This window comes from Oncorhynchus gorbuscha, unplaced genomic scaffold (assembly GCF_021184085.1).
Source record: "Oncorhynchus gorbuscha isolate QuinsamMale2020 ecotype Even-year unplaced genomic scaffold, OgorEven_v1.0 Un_scaffold_1047, whole genome shotgun sequence".
NCBI classification, from domain to species: domain Eukaryota; kingdom Metazoa; phylum Chordata; class Actinopteri; order Salmoniformes; family Salmonidae; genus Oncorhynchus; species Oncorhynchus gorbuscha.
Genome location: NW_025745948.1, coordinates 115,585 through 133,968, shown reverse-complemented (window position 1 = coordinate 133,968; position 18,384 = coordinate 115,585). Strand labels below are relative to the sequence as shown.

General features: G+C 50.2%; 1 protein-coding gene across 1 annotated transcript in view; it reads right to left on the bottom strand.

The window, feature by feature from the left end:
- Nucleotides 1–8: 8 nt before the first annotated feature.
- The window catches only part of LOC124021093 (epsin-2-like), a gene marked incomplete at its 3' end in the record, with an annotated part of 33,226 nt that continues 14,850 nt past the window's right edge, over nt 9–18,384 (bottom strand). Inside the window, exons 4-10 of the mRNA XM_046336420.1 lie at nt 17,444–17,614; nt 11,321–11,433; nt 10,234–10,350; nt 8,448–8,562; nt 6,721–6,858; nt 5,107–5,286; nt 9–493 (exon numbers count right to left, since the gene is read on the bottom strand). Coding sequence (XP_046192376.1) covers nt 9–493; nt 5,107–5,286; nt 6,721–6,858; nt 8,448–8,562; nt 10,234–10,350; nt 11,321–11,433; nt 17,444–17,614 — 1,319 coding nt within the window. The remainder of the gene's footprint in view (nt 494–5,106; nt 5,287–6,720; nt 6,859–8,447; nt 8,563–10,233; nt 10,351–11,320; nt 11,434–17,443; nt 17,615–18,384) is intronic.

The following is an 18,384-nucleotide window of genomic DNA, read 5'->3' as shown; positions in this document are numbered from 1 at the left end:
GAGAGAGAGAGGGAGAGGAGAGAGAGAGGTAGAGGAGAGAGAGGAAGAGGAGAGAGAGGACAGAAGAGGAGAGAGAGGAAGAGGAGAGAGAGAGAGGAAGAGGAGAGGGGGGTTGGAAAGACAGGAGAGGAGTCCAGGGGTGTTGTCTTGAAGGGGGTGGTTGGGGGGGGGGTGTAGTTGAGGTGTTCCTCACAACAAGAAGGGGTTAGTGGTCCCGGGGGCTGTGCGCCAGCTGTGGGGGGCAGAGCTGAGCCGAAGAGGGGCTGGGTCAGAGGCATAGAGGCCGGGAAACCCCCCATCCCTCCAACCCCGGGCACCATGTGGCCCGTCAGGGGGGGCAGAGGGTCTACCATGGAGGACAAGCTGCTGAACCCTGCTCCCCCTCCCAGACTCAGGCCTGGCATAGGGCTGACCCTCATCTGGTTTAGGGTAGGGGGGTTAGGCTGGCCCATCTGGAAGGGGTTGGCCTGGGGGGCGGCTACAGGGTCGGCTCCTAAGGAGACACAGGAGAGACAAACAGAACACAGAGAAGACGTCAGCATTACCAAACACCAGAGAAAGGAAAGACTATGTACAGACTCAGTGAGCATAGCCTTGCTATTGAGAAAGGAGAGACTATGTACAGACTCAGTGAGCATAGCCTTGCTATTGAGAAAGGAGAGACTATGTACAGACTCAGTGAGCATAGCCTTGCTATTGAGAAAGGAGAGACTATGTACAGACTCAGTGAGCATAGCCTTGCTATTGAGAAAGGCCGCCGTAGGCAGACGTGGCTCTCAAGAGAAGACAGGCTATGTGCTCACTGCCCACAAAATGAGGTGGAAACTGAGCTGCACTTCCTAACCTCCTGCCCAATGTATGACCATATTAGAGAGACATATTTCCCTCAGATTACACAGACCCACAAACAAACCCAATGTTGATCAACTCCCATATCTACTGGGTGAAATTCCACAGTGTGCATCACAGCAGCAAGATTTGTGACCTGTTGCCACAAGAAAAGGGCAACCAGTGAAGAACAAACACCATTGTAAATACAACCCATATTTATGCTTATTTAATTTCCCTTGTGTTCTTTAACACTTCTTAGGGAAGTTTAACTGCAGCACCAGCTGTGCCACCAGAGACTCTGGGTTCGCGCCCAGGCTCTGTCGTAACCGGCCGCGACCGGGAGGTCCGTGGGGCGACCGTCCGGGTTAGGGAGGGCTTGGTCGGTAGGGGTGTTTCTCTTCGCACACCAGCGACTCCTGTGGCGGGCCGGGCGCAGTGCGCGCTAACCAAGGTTGTCATGTGCACAGTGTTTCCTCCAACACATTGGTGTGGCTGGCTTCCGGGTTGGATGCGCGCTGTGTTAAGAAGCAGTGCGGCTTGGTTTGGTTGTGTATCGGAGGACGCATGACTTTCAACCTTCGTCTCTCGAGCCCGTACGGGATAGTAGCTACTAGAAAACAATTAGACACCACGAAATTGGGGGGGGGGACTGTTTGACTGTGAACAACATTAACTGAAACCTCTGAAGTTTCTAAATGTCTGTGAGTATAACTGATTTGGCAAAACCCCGAGCACAATCCATCCAGGGAAAATGTTGTTTTGAGCTCAATGCGTTTTCCATTCGTTTTAATAGGAATTTGCTTGCAGTTCCTATGGCTTCCACTAGATGTCAGCAATCTTTAGAAATTGGTTGATGTTTTTCTTTTGAGAAATGAAGAAGTAGTCCTGTTCTTTCCATGTGTCACTCAGAGGGGCTCTTCTGGTGCGCGCGACCTGGAACGTGCTTCACTTTGTTTTTCGTCCGATACTGAACGCAGTTTATCCCATCTTAAATTTGATCGATTATTTACGTCTTAGGATACCTAAGTTTGGATTAGGAAAGTTGTTTGAAATATTTGCATCAAGTTTACAGGTAACTTATTAGGTCATTTGTAGGCATGTTGGGACCGGTGTATTTCTGAATCAAACGAGCCAAATAAATTTAGATTTTGGGGATATAAAGAAGGAATTTAGCGAACAAGAAGACCATTTGCGATGTTTCTGGGACATTTTGGATCGCCAACAGAAGAAGATCTTCAATGGTATTTATTATATCGCTATTTCTGACTTTTGTGTCGCACCTGACGGGATGAAATATGACTGTCATGTGTTTGTATGCGCTGGCCTCAGATAAATCGTCTGCTTTCAGACGCATGGTCTGCTGGGGCGGCAGGGTAGCCTAGTGGTTAGAGCGTTGGACTAACATTAACATGTTAGCCTGTCCTCAGATAAATCGTCTGCTTTTCACCGTAAAGCCTTTTTTTATCTGACACTGGCTAACGTGTTAATGTTAGTTAGTCTAGGACAGGCTAACGTGCTAATGTTAGTTAGTCTAGGACAGGCTAACGTGTTAATGTTAGTTAGTCTAGGACAGGCTAACGTGTTAATGTTAGTTAGTCTAGGACAGGCTAACGTGTTAGTCAGTCTAGGACAGGCTAACGTGTTAGTTAGTCTAGGACAATGTTAGTCTAGGACAGGCTAACGTGTTAATGTTAGTTAGTCTAGGACAGGCTAACGTGTTAATGTTAGTTAGTCAGGCTAGTCTAGTCTAGACAGGCTAACGTGTTAATGTTAGTTAGTCTAGGACAGGCTAACGTGTAATGTTAGTTAGTCTAGGACAGGCTAACGTGTTAATGTTAGTTAGTCTAGGACAGGCTAACGTGTTAATGTTAGTCTAGTAACGTGTTAATGTTAGTCAGTCTAGGACAGGCTAACGTGTTAATGTTAGTTAGTCTAGGACAGGCTAACGTGTTAATGTTAGTTAGTCTAGGACAGGCTAACGTGTTAATGTTAGTCAGTCTAGGACAGGCTAACGTGTTAATGTTAGTTAGTCTAGGACAGGCTAACGTGTTAATGTTAGTTAGTCTAGGACAGGCTAACGTGTTAATGTTAGTTAGTCTAGGACAGGCTAACGTGTTAATGTTAGTTAGTCTAGGACAGGCTAACGTGTTAATGTTAGTCAGTCTAGGACAGGCTAACGTGTTAATGTTAGTTAGTCTAGGACAGGAATGTATGCTAACGTGTAAAAGCGTAAATGTTATTATTATTATTATATTAATGTTAGTCTAGGACAGGCTAACGTGCTAATGTTAGTTAGTCTAGGACAGGCTAACGTGCTAATGTTAGTTAGTCTAGGACAGGCTAACGTGCTAATGTTAGTCAGTCTAGGACAGGCTAACGTGTTAATGTTAGTTAGTCTAGGACAGGCTAACGTGTTAGTTAGTCTAGGACAGGCTAACGTGTCCATCCAACCTCACTGAGCTTAATCTGTTTTGCAAGAAGGAATGGGGAAAAATTTCAGTCTCTCGATGTGCAAAACTGATAGAGACATACCCCAAGCGACTTACAGCTGTAATCGCAGCAAAAGGTGGCGCTACAAAGTATTAACTTAAGGGGGCTGAATAATTTTGCACTCCCAATTTTTCAGTTTTTAATTTGTTAAAAAAAAGTTTGAAATATCCAATAAATGTCGTTCCACTTCATGATTGTGTCCCACTTGTTGTTGATTCTTCACAAAAAAATACAGTTTTATATCTTTATGTTTGAAGCCTGAAATGTGGCAAAAGGTCGCAAAGTTCAAGGGGGCCGAATACTTTCGCAAGGCACTGTATCTACCTCAAATACCTTATTATAATCTATCCTGATGCCTATATTATATACATGTATGTTATATTATATACATGTATGTTATATGTATGTATGTTATATGTTATATTATATACATGTATGTTATATATACATATATGTTATATACATGTATGTTATGTTATATTATATACATGTATTTATATACATGTATGTTATATATATACATGTATGTTATATTATATACATGTATGTTATATACATGTATGTTATGTTATATACATGTATGTTATGTTATATACATGTATGTTATGTTATATACATGTATGTTATATTATATACATGTATGTTATATTATATACATGTATGTTATATTATATACATGTATGTTATATTATATACATGTATGTTATATTATATACATGTATGTTATATTATATACATGTATGTTATATTATATACATGTATGTTATGTATGTTATATTATATACATGTATGTTATATGTATGTTATATATACATGTATGTTATTATATACATGTTATATATATACATGTATGTTATATTATATACATGTTATATTATATACATGTATGTTATATATACATGTATGTTATATTATATACATGTATGTTATATTATATACATGTATGTTATATTATATACATGTATGTTATATTATATACATGCATGTTTTATATTATATACATGTATGTTAATTATATACATGTTTTATATTATATACATTATGTTATATTATATACATGTATTTCATGTTTTTATTAATATTTGTTATGCATGTATGTTATATTATATACATGCATGTTTTGTGAATGTTTCATTATGAGTATTTCTGTTTTTTAAATTTGGCACGCTGCTATTTGACTGGATGATGTCTTATCACCGGGATCTGAGCGGGAAGGGATCACTAAGAAGTGAACTATTTCTATATTTGTACAGAATGACATTTTAAATGTATTTATTCTTCTGTGAGTGTAATGTTTACTGTTCATTTTATATTATTTGGTTAATTATCTATTTCACTTGCTTGGGCAAATTGAACATAAGTCTCCCATGACGATGAAGACCCCTTGAATTGAGAGAACAGAGAGATTGTATTCAAATATGAGAGAGAGAGAGAGAGGAGATTTTCAACATCGGTCTCCGTACTGTGTGTGTACCACAGAAGTTTCCCAAACTCAGTTCTGGGGGACCCAAGGGGAACACGGTTTGGGTTTTGTCCCCCGAGCAATACACAGCTGATTTAAATATAACTAATCATTAAGCTTTGATAAGCTTTGGCCAAAATCCCAAAACGTGTACACCTTAGGGGGGTCCCAGAGGACCGCTGGTGTACCATCTGCCCATTACGGGGGTGTCGGTACGGGGTGTCGGTACAGGGTGTCGGTACAGGGTGTCGGTACAGGGGTGTCGGTACGGGGGTGTCGGTGGGGGTGTCGGTACGGGGGTGTCGGTACGGGGGTGTCGGTACCTGCGGCAGCGAGGAAGGGGTTGACAATAGGAGCAGGCTGAGGAGGCTTGGTAACCAGTGAATCCAGGTTGACCAATGCTGCATTAGGACCCAGGAAGGACTCTGGGGTCTTCCTGTTGGGCAGAGGGTCAAACAGGTCCCCGGTACCACTAGTCAGGGAGGAGAGACCCCGACCATCACCTAGAGGATTACAGAGAGAGAGAGAGACAGGTTACCCCTGGATGATGAGTCCTTGTTGTCCCCAGTCCACCTGGTCATGCTGCTGCTCCAGTTTCAACTGTGGGTTGAAAACTTATTGACTCAGACATTTGAGCCCGCCCTCAATACCGACCGGGGCCCGCCCTCAATACCGACCGGGGCCCGCCCTCAATACCGACCGGGGCCCGCCCTCAATACCGACCGGGGCCCGCCCTCAATACCGACCGGGGCCCGCCCTCAATACAGACCGGGGCCCGCCCTCAATACAGACCGGGGCCCGCCCTCAATACAGACCGGGGCCCGCCCTCAATACAAATCCGGGGCCCTCAATACAAAAGCCAGCTACTACCGGCTAACTAAACCCTGGCGTTGAGGTGTAGGAGCCAGCTACAACCGGCTAACTAAACCCTGGGCCCTGAGGTGTAAAAGCCAGCTACTACCGGCTAACTAAACCCTGGCGTTGAGGTGTAGGAGCCAGCTACTACCGGCTAACTAAACCCTGGCGTTGAGGTGTAGGAGCCAGCTACTACCGGCTAACTAAACCCTGGTGTTGAGGTGTAGGAGCCAGCTACTACCGGCTAACTAAACCCTGGTGTTGAGGTGTAGGAGCCAGCTACTACCGGCTAACTAAACCCTGGTGTTGAGGTGTAGGAGCCAGCTACTACCGGCTAACTAAACCCTGGTGTTGAGGTGTAGGAGCCAGCTACTACCGGCTAACTAAACCCTGGTGTTGAGGTGTAGGAGCCAGCTACTACCGGCTAACTAAACCCTGGTGTTGAGGTGTAGGAGCCAGCTACTACCGGCTAACTAAAACTAAACCTGGTGTTGAGGTGTAGGAGCCAGCTACTACCGGCTAACTAAACCCTGGTGTTGAGGTGTAGGAGCCAGCTACTACCGGCTAACTAAACCCTGGTGTTGAGGTGTAGGAGCCAGCTACTACCGGCTAACTAAACCCTGGTGTTGAGGTGTAGGAGCCAGCTACTACCGGCTAACTAAACCCTGGTGTTGAGGTGTAGGAGCCAGCTACTACCGGCTAACTAAACCCTGGTGTTGAGGTGTAGGAGCCAGCTACTACCGGCTAACTAAACCCTGGTGTTGAGGTGTAGGAGCCAGCTACTACCGGCTAACTAAACCCTGGTGTTGAGGTGTAGGAGCCAGCTACTACCGGCTAACTAAACCCTGGTGTTGAGGTGTAGGAGCCAGCTACTACCGGCTAACTAAACCCTGGTGTTGAGGTGTAGGAGCCAGCTACTACCGGCTAACTAAACCCTGGTGTTGAGGTGTAGGAGCCAGCTACACCGGCTAACTAAACCCTGGTGTTGAGGTGTAGGAGCCAGCTACTACCGGCTAACTAAACCCTGGTGTTGAGGTATACCAGCTACTACCGGCTAACTAAACCCTGGTGTTGAGGTGTACCTGCGTAGGAGGTTCCTCCAGAACCCCAGGGGTCGGGAGCAGGGTTGGTTCCCCAGGGATCACTGCTCTTCATGGGGGAAACAGAGGAGGACGGGGGCCCCCAGGGGTCTACTGGAGCCACTGGCTTTGGGGCTGCACCTGGACACAGAGACACAACATGAGTCCCCCCCAGTAGACAGATGACAAGTCATTCCTGCTGTCTGTCACAGTGCTGTTCCCTCGTTTACAGATCACTACTGTTCTGGACGACTAGCATCTCTCCCCCCTCTCTCTCCGGCCTCCCCCTCTCCGTCAGTCCTCCCCTCAGTCTCTCTCTCTCCCCCTCTCTCTCCGGCCCCCCCTCCCGTCAGTCCTCCCCTCAGACTCTCTCTCTCCCACCCCTGCTCTCTCTCCGCCCTCCCCATCTCTCTCCCCTCTCTCTCCGGCCTCCCCCTCCGTCAGTCCTCCCCTCAGTCTCTCTCTCTCCCCACCCCCACTCTCTCTCGGCCTCCCCCTCTCCATCAGTCCTCCCCCAGTCTCTCTCTCTCTCCACCCCTCTCTCTCCGGCCTCCCCATCCGTCAGTCCTCCCCTCAGTCTCTCTCTCTCTCCACCCCTCTCTCCCCGGCCTCCCCCTCTCCGTCAGTCCTCCCCTCAGTCTCTCTCTCTCTCCACCCCTCTCTCTCCGGATCCCCCTCTCCGTCAGTCCTCCCCTCAGTCTCTCCTCTCTCTCACCCCTCTCTCTCCGTTCCCCTCTCCGACAGTCCTCCCCTCAGTCTCTCTCTCTCCCACCCCTCTCTCAGTCCCTCTCTCTCTCCCACCCCTCCTTCCCCCACTCTCTCCCCCAGTCCTCTCTCCGGCCTCCACTCCGTCTGTCCTCCCCTCAGTCTCTCTCCTCTCCCCCTCTCTCTCCGGCCTCCCCATCTCTCTCCCCCAGTCTCTCTCTCCCCCGCCTCTCCCCCCTCTCTCCGTCCCTCTCCACCCCCACATCTCTCTCTCTCCACCCACCTTCTCTCCCTCTCCCCCAGTCTCTCCTCTCCCCCATCTGGTCCCCCCCCCGCCTCCCCTCCCTTCTCTCTCTCTCCCCCTCTCAGTAGATATGTCAGAACCAGTATAGCAGCATTCCTGCTGAACAAAGAGCCACTGTTCTGACAACTGCAGGTGTAGAGGAGACAAAGACAGTCCCTGTCCTTCCCCCACTGGTCCCTGTCCCCTTCCACACTGGTCCCTGTCCCTGTCCTTCCACACTGGTCCCCCTTCCCCCACTGGTCCCTGTCCTTCCACACTGGTCCCCCACTGGTCCCCCTTCCCCCACTGGTCCCTGTCCTTCCACACTGGTCCCCCTTCCCCCACTGGTCCCCCTTCCCCCACTGGTCCCCACTGGTCCCCCTTCCCCCACTGGTCCCTGTCCTTGTCCTTCCTCACTGGTCCCCCACTGGTCCCCCTTCCACTGGTCCCCGTCCCCTCCCCCACTGGTCCCCCACCGTCCCCCGTCCCCCACCGGTCCCCTGTCCCCCACCCCCCACTGGTCCCCCGTCCCCCACTGGTCCCCGTCCCCCACTGGTGAATTCTACTAGATGAAAACCCTCAAAATGAGTTTTACATCCTGGCATTTTAAAGCACTCCATTATCTACATTTCACATCCTATAAAACATATTTACACATTACCAACATAACTGATATTTAGCGCACAAGGGGATTCAGACACGGTGTGGTGTGTGTGGTGTGTGTGTATGTGTGTGTGTGTACCGTAGGCCTGCCAGGGGTCTGGTGCGGCGGCAGCGCCTCCTCCTCTCGCCCCCCAGGGGTCAGCCAAGTCCGATTCTGGAACATCCATTAGATCTAACAGAGAGGACTGGGCCTGCTGGGAGGAGAGAGAGATGACCACCCATTAGATCCTAACAGAGAGGACTGGGCCTGCTGGGAGGAGAGAGAGAGAGATGACCACCCATTAGATCTAACAGAGAGGACTGGGCCTGCTGGGAGGAGAGAGAGAGAGAGAGATGACCACCCATTAGATCCTAACAGAGAGGACTGGGCCTGCTGGGAGGAGAGAGAGAGAGATGACCACCCATTAGATCCTAACAGAGAGGACTGGGCCTGCTGGGAGGAGAGAGAGAGAGATGACCACCCATTAGATCCTAACAGAGAGGACTGGGCCTGCTGGGAGGAGAGAGAGAGATGACCACCCATTAGATCCTAACAGAGAGGACTGGGCCTGCTGGGAGGAGAGATGACCACCCATTAGATCCTAACAGAGAGGACTGGGCCTGCTGGGAGGAGAGAGAGAGATGACCACCCATTAGATCTAACAGAGAGGACTGGGCCTGCTGGGAGGAGAGGAGAGAGAGATGACCACCCTTTAGATCCTAACAGAGAGGACTGGGCCTGCTGGGAGGAGAGAGAGAGAGAGATGACCACCCATTAGATCCAACAGAGAGGACTGGGCCTGCTGGGAGGAGAGAGAGAGAGAGAGAGATGACCACCCTTTAGATCCTAACAGAGAGGACTGGGCCTGCTGGGAGGAGAGAGAGAGAGAGATGACCACCCATTAGATCCTAACAGAGAGGACTGGGCCTGCTGGGAGGAGAGAGAGAGATGACCACCCATTAGATCCTAACAGAGAGGACTGGGCCTGCTGGGAGGAGAGAGAGAGAGAGATGACCACCCATTAGATCCTAACAGAGAGGACTGGGCCTGCTGGGAGGAGAGAGAGAGAGAGATGACCACCCATTAGATCCTAACAGAGAGGACTGGGCCTGCTGGGAGGAGAGAGAGAGAGATGACCACCCATTAGATCCTAACAGAGAGGACTGGGCCTGCTGGGAGGAGAGAGAGAGAGAGATGACCACCCATTAGATCCTAACAGAGAGGACTGGGCCTCTGGGAGGAGTCTCATGACCACCCATTAGATCCAACAGAGAGGACTGGGCCTGCTGGGAGGAGGGTCCACCCATCAACAGCCCTCCCAGCAGGAGTCTCATGAGGGCCAATCAGTCAGCAGTCTCATGAGGGTCAATCAGTCAGCCCAGCAGCAGTCTCATGAGGGTCAATCAGTCAGCCCAGCAGCAGTCTCATGAGGGTCAATCAGTCAGCCCAGCAGCAGTCTCATGAGGGTCAATCAGTCAGCCCAGCAGCAGTCTCATGAGGGTCAATCAGTCAGCCCAGCAGCAGTCTCATGAGGGTCAATCAGTCAGCCCAGCAGCAGTCTCATGAGGGTCAATCAGTCAGCCCAGCAGCAGTCTCATGAGGGTCAATCAGTCAGCCCAGCAGCAGTCTCATGAGGGGTCAATCAGTCAGCCCAGCAGCAGTCTCATGAGGGTCAATCAGTCAGCCCAGCAGCAGTCTCATGAGGGTCAATCAGTCAGCCCAGCAGCAGTCTCATGAGGGTCAATCAGTCAGCCCAGCAGCAGTCTCATGAGGGTCAATCAGTCAGCCCAGCAGCAGTCTCATGAGGGGTCAATCAGCTATGAGAAAAACAGACTACCAACCTACAGCCATAACATGGGAAACACTGAGATAGTTCTGTCTGTACCTCTCTCTTCTTCTTGGCTAGTTTTCCAGAGCCGGTGTCACCCAGGGCTTTTCCTTTACGACTCTCCTCGAGTGCCATCTGGAGTCTCAGGTCATCTCCCCGACGCATCCTGTCCTCCTACACAGAGAGAGACAGGGACACAGAGAGACAGAGAGAGACAGAGAGAGAGAGAGAGAGAGAGAGAGAGAGAGAGAGAGAGAGAGAGAGAGAGAGAGAGAGAGAGAGGAGAGAGAGAGAGAGAGAGAGAGAGAGAGAGAGACAGGGAGAGAGAGACAGGGACACAGAGAGACAGAGAGAGAGAGAGAGAGAGAGACACAGAGAGAGAGAGAGAGACAGAGAGAGAGAGAGAGACAGAGAGAGAGAGAGAGAGAGAGAGACAGAGAGAGAGAGAGAGAGAGACAGAGAGACAGAGAGACAGAGAGACAGAGACAGGGACACAGAGAGACAGAGACAGAGAGAGACAGAGACAGAGAGAGACAGACAGAGACAGAGAGAGACAGAGACAGAGACAGAGAGAGACAGAGACAGAGAGAGACAGAGACAGAGAGACACACAGAGACAGAGAGACACACAGAGAGAGACAGGGACACAGAGAGACACAGAGAGAGAGACAGGGACACACAGGGAGCGAGAGAGAGAACCAGGGACAGAGAGAGAGAGAACCAGGGACAGAGAGAGACAGAGACAGAGACACAGAGAGAGACAGAGAGAGAGAGAGAGACAGAGAGACACAGAGAGAGAGAGACAGAGAGAGAGAGAGACACAGACAGGGAGAGAGAGAGAGAGAGAGACCAGGGACAGAGAGAGAGAGAACCAGGGACAGAGAGAGAGAGAGTTCAGAGAGAGAGCCAGAGAGAGAGAGAGAGAGAGAGAGAGAGAGAGAGAGAGACAGGGACACACAGGGAGCCACACAGGGAGCTCAGAGAACCAGGGACAGAGAGTATAGAACCAGGGACTGCAGCCTCTCTGCTCACGCCACGAAGGTCCACACAAGCTTGCCGTGTGTGTGTGTGTGTGTGTGTGCCTGTCATGGCCAGGCCTGTGTGTGTGTGTGTGTGTGTGTGTGTGTGTGTGTGTGTGTGTGTACCTGTTCTGCAGCCTCTCTGCTCATGGCCAGGGCTAGCTGCAGCTGTAGCTCCTCCTCTCCGCTGGTCTGGGGGCGGGCCTGCTCCAACTCTGAGCCTGGAACCGGAGACGTGGCTACACATACACACACACACACACCAGACACACAGACGTTAGACATGCCTCAGCAGAACGGACACTGTAGTACAAGACTAGAGAGATCAAACAGACGACATTATGACTGCTAAACCACACACACACACACACACACTTCTATGAGACTGTGGCTGGAAACAGTGAGTGTGATGTTTCCGTGGGAACAGAGGCGGGGGCAGGAGTAGACGACGACAGCATGGTCGGAGACTGATGACATCATACATTTTCTACTTTCGGTCTACCTTGCTTTGCTGCCTCCCCCCCTTTCCCCTCTGTATATCCAGTCTCCCCCTGCAGTACCCCTGACAGCCTTCTATTGGAGTTACTCAATGAAAGGGGGCAGCACTGAGCCGTCTCCCCCTGCAGTACCCCTGACGGCCTTCCACTGGAGTTACTCAATGAAAGGGGGCAGCACTGAGCCGTCTCCCCCTGCAGTACCCCTGACGGCCTTCCACTGGAGTTACTCAATGAAAGGGGGCAGCACTGAGCCGTCTCCCCCTGCAGTACCCCTGACGGCCTTCCACTGGAGTTACTCAATGAAAGGGGGCAGCACTGAGCCGTCTCCCCTGCAGTACTCCCCTTCCATTGGAGTTACTCAATGAAAGGGGGCAGCACTGAGCCGTCTCCCCCTGCAGTACCCCGGACGGCCTTCCATTGGAGTTACTCAATGAAAGGGGGCAGCACTGAGCCGTCTCCCCCTGCAGTACCCCAGTCGGCCTTCCACTGGAGTTACTCAATGAAAGGGGGCAGCACTGAGCCGTCTCCCCCTGCAGTACCCCTGACGGCCTTCCACTGGAGTTACTCAATGAAAGGGGGCAGCACTGAGCCGTTCACATTTAGATGTCATAAAATCAGAATCATTCTGTTAAAAAGTCCCCAAAGCGAACACATTCCTGTGTCGCTCGTCTTTTCAGTTCGATGCAGCTAGCGACTGGAACGAGATGCAACAAACACTCAAACTGGACAGTTTTATCTCCATCTCTCTTCATTCAAAGACTCAATCACGGACACGCTTACTGACAGTTGTGGCTGCTTTGTGTGATGTATTGTTGTCTCTACCTTCTTGCCCTTTGTGCTGTTGTCAGACTCCATCCTAACCCACTACATATTCAGTCTGACTCCATCCTAACCCACTACATATTCAGTCTGACTCCATCCTAACCCACTACATATTCAGTCTGACTCCATCCTAACCCACTACATATTCAGTCAGACTCCATCCTAACCCACTACACATTCAGTCAGACTCCATCCTAACCCACTACATATTCACAGACTCCATCCTAACCCACTACACATTCAGTCAGACTCCATCCTAACCCACTACATATTCACAGACTCCATCCTAACCCACTACATATTCACAGACTCCATCCTAACCCACTACATATTCACAGACTCCATCCTAACCCACTACATATTCACAGACTCCATCCTAACCCACTACATATTCAGTCTGACTCCATCCTAATCCCTACTGAGTACACATTGGTAGTCTTGGTGTCTGTTCAGTCTAAGGCTGAACACAACAGAGATCCTAGTGATGTGCTAATATCAGCCAGCCAGCCAGTAAGCCAGCCAGTAAGCCAGCCAGTGAGCCAGCTAGTGAGCCAGCCAGCTAGTGAGCCAGCCAGCTAGTGAGCCAGCCAGCCAGCCAGTCAGCCAGTCAGCCAGTGAGCCAGCCAGTCAGCCAGTGAGCCAGTCAGCCAGTGAGCCAGCCAGCTAGTGAGCCAGCCAGTCAGCCAGCCAGCCAGTCAGTCAGCCAGTGAGCCAGCCAGTCAGTCAGCCAGTGAGCCAGCCAGCAGTCAGCCAGCCAGCCAGTCAGTCAGATATCCTAGTGATGTATAAATATAGCTCCAGTATCTCTCAGTACAACAAACCATGAAAAAGGAAAAAACAAAAATAAACTGCATTTAATCCTGGTAATAATAAATATGCTAATGAAGTGCTGAAACAAGGTGCATTATAATAATAATATATTATTATAATTATACCTTCCATTATAACCTCAGACCATCTACTGGTACATTATACTAACCCTCTCATAAAGACACATTATAACCTCAGACCATCTACTGGTACATTATACTAACCCTCTCATAAAGACACTATACATTATACTAACCCTCTCATAAAGACACTATACATTATAACCTCAGACCATCTACTGGTACATTATAAACCTCAGACCATCTATAATTATACTGACCATCTATAACTGGTACATTATACTAACCCTCTCATAAAGACACATTATAACCTCAGACCATCTACTGGTACATTATACTAACCCTCTCATAAAGACACATTATAACCTCAGACCATCTACTGGTACATTATACTAACCCTCTCATAAAGACACATTATAACCTCAGACCATCTACTGGTACATTATACTAACCCTCTCATAAAGACACATTATAACCTCACCTCTACTGCATTATACCATCTACTATACATTATATAACCTAACCATCTACTTATAACTAACCCTAATAAAGACACATTATAACCTCAGACCATCTACTGATACATTATACTAACCCTCTCATAAAGACACATTATAACCTCAGACCATCTACTGGTACATTATCTACACATGACAACCTCAGACCATCTACTGGTACTTATCATAAAGACACATGGACCATCTACTGGTACATTATACTAACCCTCTCATAAAGACACTACACACCTTGCATTATAACCTCATTATAACCTCATTATAACCTCATTATAACCTCATTATATATATATTATATTAACCCTAAGGAGAGGCAGAGACCAATGAGATGCCAGAGGAGAGAGAGGGAGTTACTTCACAGCCTTGGTGAACAATAATACCCAGAACCTTCCACTGTCTGGAATCTCAAAAATGTTCCCTGGCAACACCCTCCAGCCCCGCTCTCATTGGCCAGTGCCTGTCCAGCCTCGTTTCTATTGGCTGATCTCTGCTTCCTTCAGAGGAGGACGATGATGATTCAGCTGCTACAGTTTCCACCACATGTATCAAAACCACACACACACACACACACACACACACACACACGTGAGACCTTGGAGCACCACTGCTGTGACCTAAAGGTTAGAGGTCAGAGGTGACTGGGGCCAGAGAGAGAGGAACTGTTTCTACTCTCTCTCCACGTTAAGGGGAGATAAACACGGAGCTCTCCAGAGAAGAAGAACAGACTCCAGTCACGCGAAGGAGAGAAGAAGAACAGACTCCAGTCACGCGAAGGAGAGAAGAAGAACAGACTCCAGTCACGCGGAGGAGGAAGAACAGACTCCAGTCACGTGGAGGAGGGAACAGACTCCAGTCACGCGGAGGAGGGAACAGACTCCAGTCACGTGGAGGAGGGAACAGACTCCAGTCACGTGAAGGAGGGAACAGACTCCAGTCACGTGAAGGAGGGAACAGACTCCAGTCACGTGAGGAGGGAACAGACTCCAGTCACGTGAAGGAGAGAAGAAGAACAGACTCCAGTCACGTGAAGGAGAGAAGAAGAACAGACTCCAGTCACGTGAAGGAGAGAAGAAGAACAGACTCCAGTCACGTGAAGGAGAGAAGAAGAACAGACTCCAGTCACGTGAAGGAGGGAACAGACTCCAGTCACGTGGAGGAGGGAACAGACTCCAGTCACGTGAAGGAGGGAACAGACTCCAGTCACGTGAAGGAGGGAACAGACTCCAGTCACGTGAAGGAGGGAACAGACTCCAGTCACGTGAAGGAGAGAAGAAGAACAGACTCCAGTCACGTGAAGGAGAGAAGAAGAACAGACTCCAGTCACGTGAAGGAGGGAAGAAGAACAGACTCCAGTCACGTGAAGGAGAGAAGAAGAACAGACTCCAGTCACGTGAAGGAGGGAACAGACTCCAGTCACGTGAAGGAGGGAACAGACTCCAGTCACCTGAAGGAGGGAACAGACTCCAGTCACGTGAAGGAGGGAACAGACTCCAGTCACGTGAAGGAGGGAACAGACTCCAGTCACGTGAAGGAGGGAACAGACTCCAGTCACGTGAAGGAGGGAACAGACTCCAGTCACGTGAAGGAGGGAACAGACTCCAGTCACGTGAAGGAGGGAACAGACTCCAGTCACCTGAAGGAGGGAACAGACTCCAGTCACCTGAAGGAGGGAACAGACTCCAGTCACGTGAAGGAGGGAACAGACTCCAGTCACGTGGAGGAGGGAACAGACTCCAGTCACGTGAAGGAGGGAACAGACTCCAGTCACGCGGAGGAGGGAACAGACTCCAGTCACGCGGAGGAGGGAACAGACTCCAGTCACGTGGAGGAGGGAACAGACTCCAGTCACGTGGAGGAGGGAACAGACTCCAGTCACGTGGAGGAGGGAACAGACTCCAGTCACGTGGAGGAGGGAACAGACTCCAGTCACGTGAAGGAGGAAGAACAGACTCCAGTCACGCGGAGGAGGGAACAGACTCCAGTCACGTGGAGGAGGGAACAGACTCCAGTCACGTGGAGGAGGGAACAGACTCCAGTCACGTGGAGGAGGGAACAGACTCCAGTCACGTGAAGGAGGGAACAGACTCCAGTCACGTGAAGGAGGGAACAGACTCCAGAGGAGGAGGGAACAGACTCCAGTCACCTGAAGGAGGGAACAGACTCCAGTCACGTGAAGGAGGGAACAGACTCCAGTCACGTGAAGGAGGGAACAGACTCCAGTCACCTGAGGAGGGAACAGACTCCAGTCACGTCAGACTCCAGTCACGTGGAGGAGGGAACAGACTCCAGTCACGTGGAGGAGGGAACAGACTCCAGTCACGCGGAGGAGGGAACAGACTCCAGTCACGCGGAGGAGGGAACAGACTCCAGTCACGCGGAGGAGGGAACAGACTCCAGTCACGGCGAAGGAGGGAACAGACTCCAGTCACGCGGAGGAGGGAACAGACTCCAGTCACGCGGAGGAGGGAACAGACTCCAGTCACGTGGAAGGAGGGAACAGACTCCAGTCACGTGGAAGGAGGGAACAGACTCCAGTCACGTGAAGGAGGGAACAGACTCCAGTCACGTGGAGGAGGGAACAGACTCCAGTCACGCGGAGGAGGGAACAGACTCCAGTCACCTGAAGGAGGGAACAGACTCCAGTCACGCGGAGGAGGGAACAGACTCCAGTCACGTGGAGGAGGGAACAGACTCCAGTCACGTGGAGGAGGGAACAGACTCCAGTCACGCGGAGGAGGGAACAGACTCCAGTCAGGTGAGGGAACAGACTCCAGTCACGGGAGGAGGGAACAGACTCCAGTCACGTGGAGGAGGGAACAGACTCCAGTCACGTGAAGGAGGGAACAGACTCCAGTCACGTGGAGGAGGGAACAGACTCCAGTCACGTGAAGGAGGGAACAGACTCCAGTCACGTGAAGGAGGGAACAGACTCCAGTCACGTGAAGGAGGGAACAGACTCCAGAACGGGAACATGAGTGTCTCCCCTCTGCCCAGGGAAAACACACTTTGGTGACTAAATGTCCCTTCCTTATGTTATAAAATACATTTTAACAAGACAATTATAATTATTTGTGTTCCCGAATGGTTCAGCAGGGTCTATCTCCAACATGTCATTAACATGCTACCCCCCCCCCCCCCCCCAAAAGGTGGGACTGTGTAACCTAAAACATCCCATAATAAGCACCGAGCTCTGTTGACAGAGAGGTGGCACTAAGTCTGCCTTTTTGGGGGGGGGGGGGGTTTGTTGTGGTCTTCGTCTGAAAAGTTGTTTCCGAAGGTCCCTAAAAACTAAATTAACGTGAAACGAGCTGAAAAGGTAGAAAGAAGAGTTTTGATTGGACGGTAGTTTTAGGAAACAGAAAGATCAAACCTCCAACACAATCTTAAACCCTTAGCGTCTAAGCCTGTGTGCGTGGTGTGTGGTGTGTGGTGTGTGTGGTGCGTGGTGCGTGGTGCGTGGTGCGTGGTGCGTGGTGCGTGGTGCGTGGTGCGTGGTGTGTGTGCAATATAGTTAGATCTACTCACAGCCGTGGTAAGATGCAGGTGACCCCTCCGGCTTGCCGTACTCCTCGCTGTAGGAGGTCGACAGGTTGGGTTGAGACGAACCTCGGCCAAAACCCTGACCCGGTGTCACCGCCCCTGTAGTGGTGACCTGAGCCATCCTCTCCTTCGTCTTCAGAGCCTGGGAACGCTCACCTGGACAGGAACATCATCATCATCATTAACCTCACCTGGACAGACCTAGTGGTCTATGCCAGACAGTACGTGACTCCAGACAGACAGTACGTGACTCCAGACAGACAGTACGTGACTCCAGACAGACAGTACGTGACTCCAGACAGACAGTACGTGACTCCAGACAGACAGTACGTGACTCCAGACAGACAGTACGTGACTCCAGACAGACAGTACGTGACTCCAGACAGACAGTACGTGACTCCAGACAGACAGTACGTGACTCCAGACAGACAGTACGTGACTCCAGACAGACAGTACGTGACTCCAGACAGACAGTACGTGACTCCAGACAGACAGTACGTGACTCCAGACGTGACTCCAGACAGACAGTACGTGACTCCAGACAGACAGTACGTGACTCCAGACAGACCTAGTGGTCTATGACAGACAGTACATTACCCCAGACAGACAGCACATTACTCCAGACAGACCTAGTGGTCTATGACAGACAGTACATGACTCCAGACAGACAGTACATGACTCCAGACAGACAGTACATGACTCCAGACAGACAGTACATTACTCCAGACAGACCTAGTGGTCTATGACTGACAGTACGTGACTCCAGACAGAGAGTACGTGACTCCAGACAGACAGTACATTACTCCAGACAGACCTAGTGGTCTATGACTGACAGTACGTGACTCCAGACAGACAGTACGTGACTCCAGACAGACAGTACGTGACTCCAGACAGACAGTACGTGACTCCAGACAGACCTAGTGGTC